This window comes from Chrysochloris asiatica, unplaced genomic scaffold, assembly GCF_000296735.1.
Source record: "Chrysochloris asiatica unplaced genomic scaffold, ChrAsi1.0 scaffold00115, whole genome shotgun sequence".
Classification (NCBI taxonomy): Eukaryota; Metazoa; Chordata; class Mammalia; order Afrosoricida; family Chrysochloridae; genus Chrysochloris; species Chrysochloris asiatica.
This window is the reverse complement of record NW_006408633.1, coordinates 10423321-10435841: the sequence shown is the minus strand read 5'-3', so window position 1 is coordinate 10435841 and position 12521 is coordinate 10423321. Positions and strand designations below refer to the sequence as shown.

The 12521-nt window shown below is 44.5% G+C and overlaps 1 protein-coding gene across 1 annotated transcript in view; it reads right to left on the bottom strand.

Moving 5' to 3' along the window:
- The window catches only part of SCFD2 (sec1 family domain containing 2), a 668469-nt gene that overhangs the window by 23736 nt on the left and 632212 nt on the right, over window positions 1-12521 (bottom strand). Inside the window, exon 8 of the mRNA XM_006868065.1 lies at window positions 3204-3323. Coding sequence (XP_006868127.1) covers window positions 3204-3323 — 120 coding nt within the window. The remainder of the gene's footprint in view (window positions 1-3203; window positions 3324-12521) is intronic.

Sequence of the window (12521 nt, the reverse complement as noted above, 5' to 3'; positions counted from 1 at the left end):
TGTTTCTCTTCATTTTGAGTTGTGCTCCATCAGCAAAAGAAGGTTCTATGGGCTTTTCTCCCACGAGCTTAACTCCATTTGCGTCAACTCTACTTTAAGGAGGCATCTCTTCTCCAGTTGCATTTTGAGTGCCTTCCAGCCTGAGGGGCTCATTTTCTGGCCCTCTATCTGACAGTGTTTCTCTGCTATTCATAAGGTTTTCAGTGACTAAAGATTCAGAAATAGTTTGTCACTCTTTCTTCCTAGTCTGTCTTTTTCTAGAAGCTCATCTGACACCTGTCCACCATGGGTGACCCTGCTGGTTATTTAAAATACCAGTGGCATAGCCCTCAGAATCACAGCAATTCACAAGCTACCACCGTACAACAGACAGACTAGTAGTGGCCATTTGGTTTTATGTCAAAACTGTCACTTTACATTTCGAAGAGATCTGTGTGCATGCGTAGTAGAACCCTCTAGGGGTGGGGGTGGAGTATCCATTCACTCAAGTATCCCCTCTAGTTACCAGAATGGAGGTGTGCAATCAGCGAGAGACCAGTGAACAATGGACAGATACCAAAACCAGGAGTCCATACAACAGACCAAAACACTACTCGGTCCTGCACCATCCTTAGAATCATCGCTATGTTTGGACCATTGCTGTAACCACTGTGTCAATCCGTCTCACCGAGGGCCTTCCTTTTTTTCACTGATCCTGTACTTTTCCATGTCCTTCTTCCATGACAGGTTTCTTCTGACAACATGTCTAAAGTGTAAGAGATGAAGTTTCTCATCCTTACTTCTCAGGAACATTTCAACTCTTATTCTTCGATTCTTCTTACAGTCCATGGTTTATTTAATATTCTTCATCAACACCATAATTAAAGGCATCAGTTCTTCTTTGTTCTTCCCTTGTCATTGTCTAGTGTTCAGATGCAAATGAGGTGATTGAAAATACTCTGGCTTGGGTCAGGCTCACCTTAGTCTTTGCTTTTAAAGAGGTCTTTTGTAGCAAATTATCTCAATACTAAAGAGAAAGAAGTTCTAGGTGAGAGACCATAGTCAAGGTAGTTAAGTGCCCTTAAGCTGGAAAAATGCCCTTAAGACGCCTCCGTTTCCCTCCTCCCTCATCTCTGCTTCTTGGGGTCATCTCCCATATAAACTTCCTCCCATCACTTCTCTGTCTCAGACTCTGCTTTTGGCAAGGACTTTAAGTCTTACTGAGTCATAGTTTCTGCTTCCTCAGTCAGATTGGAACTGCTCTAGGCAGGGACCTTTCATTCCCCGGTGTCTCTCTCATGGGACATCTGCTGCCTTGTGCCAAGAGCCTCAGTTCTCACAAATGGTTAATGATAACTATGTTGTTTGCTGCCATTGAGTCCGCCCCAAACTCATGGTGATCCTATGCACAACAAAATGAGACACTACTCAGTCCTGTGCCATGTGTTGTAGTGATTGAAAGTAGATCATGAGACCTTTCTTCTAAGTCTATCCTAGTCTGGAAGTTCCACTGAAACCTGGTCAGCATCATCCAGTAAACTAGTTCCATTGAGTCAATACCAACTCATGGCAGCTCCATGTGTGGAATGTATATATAATTACCACTATCCTCTGTTGAAAGGAGCTCTGGTAGCGTAGTGGTTACGAATTGGGCTGCGAACCGCAAGGTCAGCAGTTTGAAACTACCAGCTGTTCCACGGGAGAAAGATGAGGCTTTCTGCTCCCGTAAAGATTTATAGCCTCGGAAACCCTGTTCAGGGTCGCTATGAGTCAGAACCGACTCCACAGCACATAACAACAACAATCCTCTGTTGAGGAGTCCTGGTGTGGCGCTGTGGGTTAATTCACCAGACTGCAAAGCCATTTGAAGTTCAAGGTTGGCAGTTCAAGCTCACCAGCTGCTCCTCGGAAACCCTATACAGGGTGGCTATGGGTCAGAACTGATACGACGGCACTTAACAACAACATCCTCTGTTGAAGGAGCTCTGGTAAGCATAGTGGTTATGAGTCGGGCTGCTAATCTCAAAGTCAGCAGTTTGAAACTACCAGCCGTTCCGTGGAAGAAAGATGAGGCTTTCTTCTCCTGTAAAGATTTACAGCCTTGGAAACCCTATACAGGGTGGCTATGAGTTGAAACCGACTCCACAGCACATAGCCACCACCACCACCACCCTCTATTGAGGGCTGTGTGCCAGACATAAGCACATTCTCCTTATCTGACTTAAGATTCACACACCTCAGTCTCATTTCTAAGTGAGAAAATCGAGGCTTAGAGAGGTAAAAGGTTTTTGTGGAAACCCCCTCTCAGATCACTTGATTTGTAAGAGGCAGAGAGGTGGGATTTGAACTCAGAGATGTCAGACTAAAAGGAACTTTTAGTTACAGGGCCATAGGACTAGCTTTTTTGGTTGGGCAGTGAGATTGGACTGGGCAGGAGATTTTAGAGGAAACAGACTAGGCATTGTCTTGTCTGTTTCCTTTCCCAAATTCCTTCTTGGGCTCTGTGTTGGGCGGTGGCCCTTGGAGCCACCCCTCAGGCACTTACCTGGAGCCTGAAAAGCAGTGAAGCCAGGCCCAAATCAGACCCATTTCTGTCCTATTGGTTCTGACTAATGGTGGTCCTACAGAACAGAGATGAACTGCTCTAGAGCATGTCCAAGGCCGTACATCTTGACAGAGGTAGACTGCCACATCTGTCTCCTGTAGAGAAGTTGGCTGGTGGGTTCAAACTGCCCATCTTTGCGTTAGAAGCCAAACACTGAAACGCCCCATCACCAGGACCCCTTTAAGCAGTGGAAACAGTAATTAAGCCCTGATTAGACATCAGGGACTATCTGCCCTGAAGGAGTATGGAATGGGGGTAATCGCACCTTAGCTCACACTGTGCAGCCAGAGGCCAGAGAGGGCTTCCCAAGGAGAAGTTTCTCCCTTGCCCTCCACTGACTCCCCACCCCTCACATTTGGAGAGCCATTTATTTTGTAAATAACTCAGTTTCTCTGTTGGGTAGATTTGCTTACTGATGGGCTTTCCCAAGCAGTGAGGGGCTAGGTGTGGATGCTAACCAGGGGCCCCAGGGGAATGGCAGGGAGGGAGAGAGGGACGCAGGATGGAGATGGCCAAACCCAGTAGGAAAGGAACACTGGAATCCCAAGTTAAGGCCCTTGCCCAACCTCACTCCTGTTGTTGCTTAAGACTCTCGATCACATCACTGAGGACTCTGTACCTGGGTTCCTGGCTTCAGAGAAGGCACAAGGTCTTTGACCAGTTTGGCTTCGGAGACTGTGATTCCGCCCACCATGAAGAGGATCAGGAGAGGGTGGTCGCTGGGATGAGGTCGGCTCACCTGCAAAAGACACCACCCCACCATCAGCTGGGTGCTGTCAGGAATCTTTTTATCGAGTGACTTTCATTATATTTTTCCAGTGGCCCCTAGGGCACTTACCTACACGACACAATATGTCCTTTTAAAAAAAAGGTTGCTGTGGAGTTGCTTCTGACTCTTGGCAGCCCCGTGTGTGCCAGAGTAGAACTGTGCTCCATCAGAGTTTCAATGGCTGCTTTGTCAAAAGTAGATCATAAGGCCTTTCTTCAGTGATGTCTCTGGATGCACATGAAGCTCTGATCTTTACTTAGCAACTGAGCACACTACCCATGTGTGCCACTCAAGGATCCCATCACCTTATTAATCCCTTTAAATAAAGGCTTTACTGAACGAAAAGCTAAAGAATGGAAGTCATTAAATACTATGAGAAAGCAATTTACTTCTTCCTTATCACTCTTCAGGTCTCAGCATAAATGTGCTGCGCCCCCCCCCCCCCTTCCACACTCTGTGTTGCATTGAAGCGGTAACTCTGTGTGTTTTTCTTTGTTGGTCGTCTCCTCTGTTGTTGTGAAGTACCATGCAGTCGGTTCCGACTCATAGTGACCCTGCACAGGGTTTCCAAGGCTGTAAATCTTTATTGGAGCAGAAAGCCTCATCTTTCTCCCATGGAATAGCTGGTAGTTTCAAACTGCCGACCTTGGGGTTAGCAGCCTGATTCGTAACCACTACGCTACCAGAGCGCCTTGGTTGTCTCCTCTACTAGAACATAAACTTCATGATGGCAGCAACCTCAGCTGCCTGGCTCATTGCTGAATTCCCAGCTTAATTAGCATAGTAGCAGGGGGTACGAGTTGGGAGGCGAACCTCAAGGTCAGCAGTTTGAAGCTACCAGTTGTTTCAAGGGACAAAGATGAGGCTTTCTGCCCCTGTGAAGATTTACAGTCTCAGAAACCTTATGTGGGATTGCTATGAGTCGGAACTGATTCCACAGCACACCACCACCACCACCATCATGGCACATAATAGGTGCTTTCAAAATGTTGGTGGAATTCATGAAGAATCAGCGCTCTAGGTAAGTATGAATGTATGTCAGGTGAGGTAGGAGGGGAAGAAGATGAAGAAGACCAGGGCCCTAACTTAACATCAGTCTTAACTGAGGTTCTCCACTGTGAACCCTCAACTAGGTGCTAGGGACAGTTCCTCCCATTTTCTTATGAGTTCATCAATGAGGCAATTAGATGATCACTTATTAGGGGTTAGATATATTAGTGGGTGGTGAACTAATAGACTATGACTCATAGTAACTTCTCATGAAATGCAAAATGACTAGTACATACCAAATCCACTGCCATCAAGTCAATTCTGACTCACAGAGACCCTTGTATGGACAAGGGTGCACCGCTCCTTAGCATCTCTGAGACTGTAAACCTTTATAGGAGAAGACAGCTCATTTTTTCTCCTCCAGAGTAGCTGGCAGGTTTGAACCACTGATCTTGCAGTTAGCAGCCCAACACTTAACCCATGATCCCAATACTTAACCCATGAAGGAGTGCTGGTGGGGCTTCTGATGAGAATGTGTATCTGGGAGGTAGATTTGGTTTGGTGAAGAGCGGGTACGAGAGAGTGTGAGGAAAGTCATGAGACTAGCCTTCACAGAGGGGTGGAGCAGGCTGGAAGCCCAGTCAGCACAGAGAGGGAATCAAATTGTTACTGGAAGGATGCTTCCAGCTGTCTGTCTGATCACTGAAACCAAATGGTGGGAGACACTGGCTGCAACTCCAGCAAGGAGAGAATGGACAAAGGCATTGAGAAGCCACTTACACTAACATGTAAGCCACCTGGGGAGGTGCCCCGAGAGTCAGTGCCAAAGAGCAGCAGACCAAGAAGTCCTTATTCTTGGCTCCTCACCCTGTCCTGATGCCTTTAACTGGGCTCTTCTTGCTCCTTTGCCTAAATATACCCATGCCTCAACATCTTATTTATATATTTTTAAGTGTTCTATTGTGAATTGAGTTAAGGTTTACAGACAAGATCATCAGCTTTACAGTCAACAAATCCTACACTTTGTTTCATCTCATTGATTACACTCCCCTCCCTGCTACAACAATCACATCAGCTTTATAGTCAACAAATCCTACACTTTGTTTTATCTCAATGATTACACTCCCCTCCCTGCTACAACAGTCATCCCGCTTCCTCCCTGTGGTTTCCACCTGCATTCCTAGCCTTTCTCAACTTTGTCCTCAGGAAAACGTTGCCCTTTTGATCCTGAATGATTGACCATTCCATGTTGAGCACACCATAACAGTGCTGTTGCCCATACTCCATAAACCTATCTACTAATTGGCTAAAAATTGATCCAGGAGGATGAGTTCCTTTCCAGACCTGAAGGGTGCTCAAGGGTCAACACCTTATTTTTAAACTATTTCAAACGATAATGTATTTGTTCCACATTATACACGTTACTCTGTGATCTCCAGAGAAAACATTCACTGTGGAAGAGAAAGGAAGAGAAACCTAACCTTCAAAGTGGGGGATGGTGAATACTAGGAAACATCTCAGAGCTTGTCTATCTTTAAAGACTCTTGACCCCTTATCCTCCTCTAGCAGTCTGTCCTGTCTCTCTCTTTCCTTCTCCTTGACAGCTAACAGAAATCTACATTGCTGACTGCTTTCATTCTAGCCCATGCGATCCTGCTCACTGGAGTTGCCCTCACGGAGGTCACCAATGACCATTCTATTGTAGGAACCAATGTCTTCATGCAACTGATGTTTCTGTGACATTTATCACAGTTGATGATACCCGCCTCCTCTTTGGCTACAGCAATAGCACTTTCTCTTGGTTTTTCCTTTGGTTTCCAATTGGTTTCTTTCGATTGTTGCTTCTCAGATTTCGTCATTGGTTCTGTTTCTTGACTTTCCCTTTCAAATATTGGTGTCATGAGCTGAACTGTGTTCAAGTCCTAACTCCCAGTAAGTGTGGCTATGATCTTATTTGGAAATAACATCCTTGCAGATGTAATTAGCCATGAGTATCAGGCCATACTGAAGTAGGGTGGGCCTTAATTCAATATGATTGGGTTTTCTTAAAGGAAAAGGAGGAAAAAGACAGAGGCAGACATTGGAGTTAAATTGCCACTAGCCAAAGAATCCCAGGGGTTAGAAGAAGCTAGAAAAGGCAAAGAGCTGTCAGAGTGAGCATGGGCTTTAATTCCTAACTGTGGAAGAATGAATTGGTTGTTGTAAGCCACCCAGTTTGTGAGGCTTTGTTACAGCAGCCCTAGGCTAGGAAGGTAGTCTAGGTTACTGAGTGTTCCATCCTTGGGCCCTTGTTCTTCTTGTTATGCCTGGAGGACCTCATCCACTCTCATGCCTTATAGCATCTTTTCTTGAATCTATACCATTAGCGCAAACATTTCTACTGAGTGCCTATGGGCATCACTACTTGGATGTCACCTAGGATTCCCAAACTCAACAGGGCTCAAACTTGATGCATGATATTCCTATATGTCTGTTCTGTTCCTGCTCTTGAGTTTCTAACATCATCACTAGGTGACTCTGCACCTGGGAGTCATATTAAACTTTGCTCTCCCTTTCGTCTCCCATATCGACCTCCTCTTAGATGTCCTGAGATCCCTTTGCTTCTCACTGTCCTTGCCTCAGAGCCTGGTCCTGCTCCATGACTGGTTGCAGACTGGACCTTTGGGATCCATAAGGTTTTCACTGGTTGATATCTAGAAGTAGATTGCCAGGCTTTTCTCTGTAGTTCATCTTGGTCAGGAAGTTCTGCGGAGATCTGTGCAGCATCCTAGCAACATGCAAGTCTCCACTGGCAGACAAGAGGTAGCTGGGCAAGAGGGACACTGGCTGGAAACCAAAGCCAGGTCTGTCATATGATGTTGCTGTTGGGTATTGTTGAGAGTCAGCTCTGACTCATAGTGCCAACAGAATGAAACACTGTCCAATTCTATGCCACCCTCACAAGTATTATGTTGAAACCCATTGTTACAGTCTCTGTGCTAATTCATCTCATTGAGGGTCTTCCTCTTTTTCCCTGACCCTCTACTTTACTAAACATTATGTCCTTTTTCAGTGTCTGGCTCCTTCTGATAGCATGTCCAAAGCACGTGAAATAAAACCTTTCCATCCTTGATTTTAGGGGGCAGTCTGGCTATACTTCTTCCAAGACAGATCTGTTTGTTCTTTGGAAAGTTCATGATACTTTCAATGTTCTTTGCCAACATCATAATTCAAATACATCAATTCTTCTCTGGTCTTCCTTATTCATTGTTGAGTTTTCACATATAAATACAATGATTGAAAATACTATGGCTTGGGTTAGACACACTGTGGTACCTTGAGTTTACTTGATAATGGCTTTGCTATCCAATGTCTCTGGTAGTGTAGTGGTTATGAATTGGGCTGCTAACCTCAAGGTCAGCAGTTCGAAACTACCATCTGTTCTATGGGAGAAAGATGAGGCTTTCTGCTCTTGTAAAGATTTACAGCCTCAGAAACTCTGTACAGGGCACTATGAATTGGAACCGACTCCATAGTACATCACCACCACCACCATCCAGTGTCTTCATTCAAATAGGGTGTCCAGGACTCTAACAGTGGGATTGGCTAGTTTTGCCATCCTGCTAGGTTTAAAAGGAGCTATCTCAGAAGCAGGAACAGATGATCCCAAGACTTCTTTCTTCTTCAAGAAAGAAGAACATGAGTGGACTATGAAATCCTTACCTAGAAAGGTGGTGAAATGAGAGGTGGTGGCAAAGGTGGTGACCTGGAGAGACAGAGCAGCCGTGGGCTTCTAGGTCCATGGACCGAGTACAGCAGAATATCTACAGAAGGAGACCGGCTTACAGAACATGCCCTTTATAATTTACAGACTGACTAAAAGAGCACCGTAACACTTGTCTGAGCAGGGCAGAGGCCAAGGGTCCACATGGCTGAGAGGCCAAAGACAAGAGTGACGCATGCCTCCAGTATAGCAGAAAGGAGGCCTTCCTGACCGGAGAACTGCAGCGTCCTGAGCTGTTTCAGATCCTGATTTCTCCCCTGTTTGCTTCCTCAATCAACCCCATAGTCAGGAGTATTGTTACAAGTCCACTGTGTCCATTGTAATACATTATAGAACCCAGGTGTGAAGCAGAGAGTGCTGTGGGAGTGATGTCTGGTGGTGGTGTACCGTGGAGTCGGTTCCGACTCACAGCGACCCTGCATAGGGTTTCCAAAGCTGTAAATCTTTATGGGAGCAGAAAGCCTCGACTTTCTCCCACGGAATGGCTGGTAGTTTTGAACTGTTGATCTTGAGGTTAGCAGCCTGACTTATAACCACTACACTACCAGTGCTGTAGGAGGGATAGTTGTTGTTGTTGTTAAGTGCTGTTGAGTCAGTTCTGACCCATTGTGACCCTATATAAGGTTTCCAAGGAGCAGATAGTGAACTTGAACTCCCAACCTTGCAGTTCAAACCGACTTTGCAGTCCAGCGCATTAACCTACAGTGCCACACCAGGAAGAATGGTTGGTGTCAAAATAGGGTTAAAAAAGGTTGTAGGGTAGAAACATGTCTGACCTTTGCTTCACAAGAATTGGTCTTATGCTGGTTTTAAGTCTGAGTCTCCATCCCCCTTGTGAAGCCAGAGGAAGTCAGACATAGTGCTCACATGATTTTTGTACACGCCTTAGTCCTCAAAGTGCCATCTTTGCTCTTTATACTAATGAGGCAGGTTTGCCCAGTGCAGTGCTTCCTTTGATTTCTTGAGTGCTGCTTCCTGAGAGTTGATTCTTGTTATTGTTGTTGGGTGCCCTTGAGTTGGTTCCAACACATAGTGACCCTGTATAATGTTACCAAGGAAAGGCTGGTGAGCTTGAACTGCCAACCTTGCTGTTCAAACTGACTTTGCAGTCCAGAACATTGATTATGGATCCAAGTAAAATGAAATCCTTGACAATTTCAACCTTTCACCATTTATTATGAAGTTGGTTATTGGTCCAGTTATGAGAATTTTTGTTTTCTTTATATTGAGTTGTAATCCACACTGAAGGTTATAGTCTTTGATCTTCATCAGTAAGTGCTTCAAGTCCTCTTTGCTTACAGCAAGCAGGTTGTGTTTTATCATTTGTTGTTTTTGTTAGGTGCCATCGAGTCGGTAGTGACTCATAGTGACCTTATGCACAGCAGAACGAAACACTGCCTGATCCTGGGCCAACCTCACTACTGTTGCCATGCTTGAGTCCATCGATGCTGCTACTTGGCCAATCCATCTTTTGGGGGGTCTTCCTCTTTTTCTCTGACCATCCACCTTACCAAACATGACATCCTTCTCCAGTGACTGGTCCCTCCTGACAATATGTCCAAAGCATGAGAGATGAAGTTTGGCCATCCTGGCCTCCAAGGAGCACTCTGGCTGCACTTTTTCCAACAGGGATTTGTTGGGTCTTATCATAGGTTAATAAACCTTCTTCTAATCCTGATGCCTCATTCTTCTTCAAATAGTCCAACTGTTCTGATTATTTGTTCAGCGTACTGACTGAATGTGTATGATGGATGCATAACCCTGATTTTATACAATGCTGTATCCCCTTGTTCTGTTTGAACAACTGCCTCTTGGTCTACATACAGGTTCCTCGGGAGCATAATTCAATGTTCTAGAATACCAGTTCTTCACAATGTTTTCCATTGTTTTTGTTATGATCTACACAATCAAATGCATTTTGCACAGTCAATCAAACACAAGTAAACATCTTTCTGGTCTTGTCTGATCTCAGCCAAGATCCATCTGACTGCAGCAGTGATCGTCCTCATTCCACGTCCTCTTCTGCATCTGGCTTGAATTTCTGTCAGTTCCCTGACAATGTACTGCTTCACCCATTTTTGAATGATCTTAAGCAAAACTTTACTTGCATATGATATTAATGATATAGTTTGATGATTTCCACTTTCTTTGGAATGAGCACAAATATGGATCTTTCCAGTCTTCCCAATTTCTTGCCAAAGGCGATGAAGTGTTTGTAGAGCTGCATCAGTTTGTTGAAACATTTCAGTTGGTGTTCTGTCAATTCCTGGAGCCTTGTTTTTTCCTGATGCCTTCAGTGCAGCTTGTACTTCTTTCAGGACCACTGATTCTTGATCAGGTGGTGGTGGTGGTGTCTGTGTGCCGTGGAGTTGGTTACGACTCATAGCGACCCTGTACAGGGTTTCCGAGGCTGTAAATCTTTACAGGAGTAGAAAGCCTAATCTTTCTCCCACGGAACAGCTGGGACTTTTGAACAGCTGACCCTAAGGTTAGCGCCCTGATTTATAACCACTACATTACCAGAGCTCCTTCCTGAAATGGTTGAGCACCAATCAATTCTTTTTAGTACAGTGAGTCTGTGTATGTGTTACAGGGAGTGCTTGTCACATCTCTGCCCTTCAAGAGAGGGGTGTTGCCTTTTACTGATTAGGAATAGCCAGGTGAGGCAGAGTTTCCATACTAGTAAAGGAAAGAGGCTTGCAAGCCGAGACCCGGAGAACTTAATGAAACACTTAACCCGTGTCTCCCCAACAAAGGCTTTGATGCAATTTAAAAGGTTTGGGGCAGGGAAAAGATCCCACCAGGCTTATTTATAGAGAGGTGGGGATTTCAAGAAAATGGCCCACTTAGGAGGGGCCATGCTAATTAAGTGCATGTGCAGCATGTCTTCAGGATGGATTCCATGGCAAAGTCCTCTGGTAGCAGCGGATGGAAATTATTCTGGGATGTCAAGCATGCACGGGTCATCAAGACTCTAATTCAGACTCGTCCAGGGGGCTGATATTCTGCTTTGCCTCAGTTGAAGTTTTTCCTTTAAAGTTATGCCTAGGGCACTAGGTAAACCAGTCTGACCTGTAAAGTATCTCACAAGGAAGTAAGAGTACAGAATTTTTAACAGTGGTTTTTCTTAAAGGCAAGTCCCATAAAATATGGAATTTTTATGTGTGGTCTTTCTTAATGGGAGTATCTACTCAGCAATGCACCCAGGGCATGTCCTGTGAGTCTTTACAATTGCTCAAGCAAAGAGCTGAGCAGGCTTCAACAGTTCTCAGAATTTCAGTCACAAAATTTCAGTCAGCAAGTGGCCCATGTTTAATCCTGGTTTCTGGGTCCTTTTTCCCCCCGTCTCATATTCCTTCCATCTTCTTTTGACGCTTCCTCAAGTATTCAATATTTTGCTCAGAGAATCCTTTAATATTGCAAGTCAAGGCTTGGATTTTTCTTCCGTTGAAGAGTGTACGCTTCCCTTTTGGTTTCGAACTTCAGGGTTTTACACATTGCACTATAATACTTTGTTTTCTTGAAATCTTCTGTTTAGCTGTTTTACTTCATTATTTCTTCCACTTGCTTTAGCTACTCTATGTTCATGAGTAAGTTTCAGAGTTTCTTCTGACATCCACTTTGTTCTTTTCTTTCTTTCCTATCTTTTTAATGACCTATCTTTTAAATAGACCTTCAATTGTTCACCAGACACGTTGTGGGATGACATCAAGAATATTATACATGAAGAAAGCAATTCTTCATGTATAATATTCTTGATGTCATCCCACAACGTGTCTGGTCATTGATGTTCAATGTGTCATATCTGTTTATGAGATCATCTCTAAATTCAGGTGGGCTATATTCAAAGTCATATTTTGACTGCTGTAACTTATTTTAACTTTCTTCAGCTTCAACATGAACTTGCATATGAACAATTGAAGGTCTATGAATTATTTGATAGTCTATGGGAGAACATTAGCTTTAGATTCATCCTATTGTATGTCGTTTCATTGCCATGGTTACAATCCCCTCTATGCATCATCAACCAACCAAAGGGTATATACCCTGCAAGCTTGCCCCCCGTCATCAGCACACAGCCCCTTGCCTTCTCTGGGTCTAAAGTCCCCAGCTGCTCCAACTCTCCACAACATTTTGTCTGCCTCCATCTCTGGCATCACTGCTTGCTGGGTAGGGTCCGCACTCTGTTCTTCTCCCTTGATGGTTCCAGGGACATCTGCTCCTAGACTGCAAGTCAATCACTCCCCTCATTTTGCTACAAAACATCTACCTTTACATTTCCAACCCTCACAATCAGTCCTGATAACAATTATTCACTATTGTATCACAGGAGACCTATCCCCATCTCCTTTCATCAGCCCTGTCCAGACAGATTGGATACTACTCAGTGGAGATTCTACCTTCCTCCATGCCCT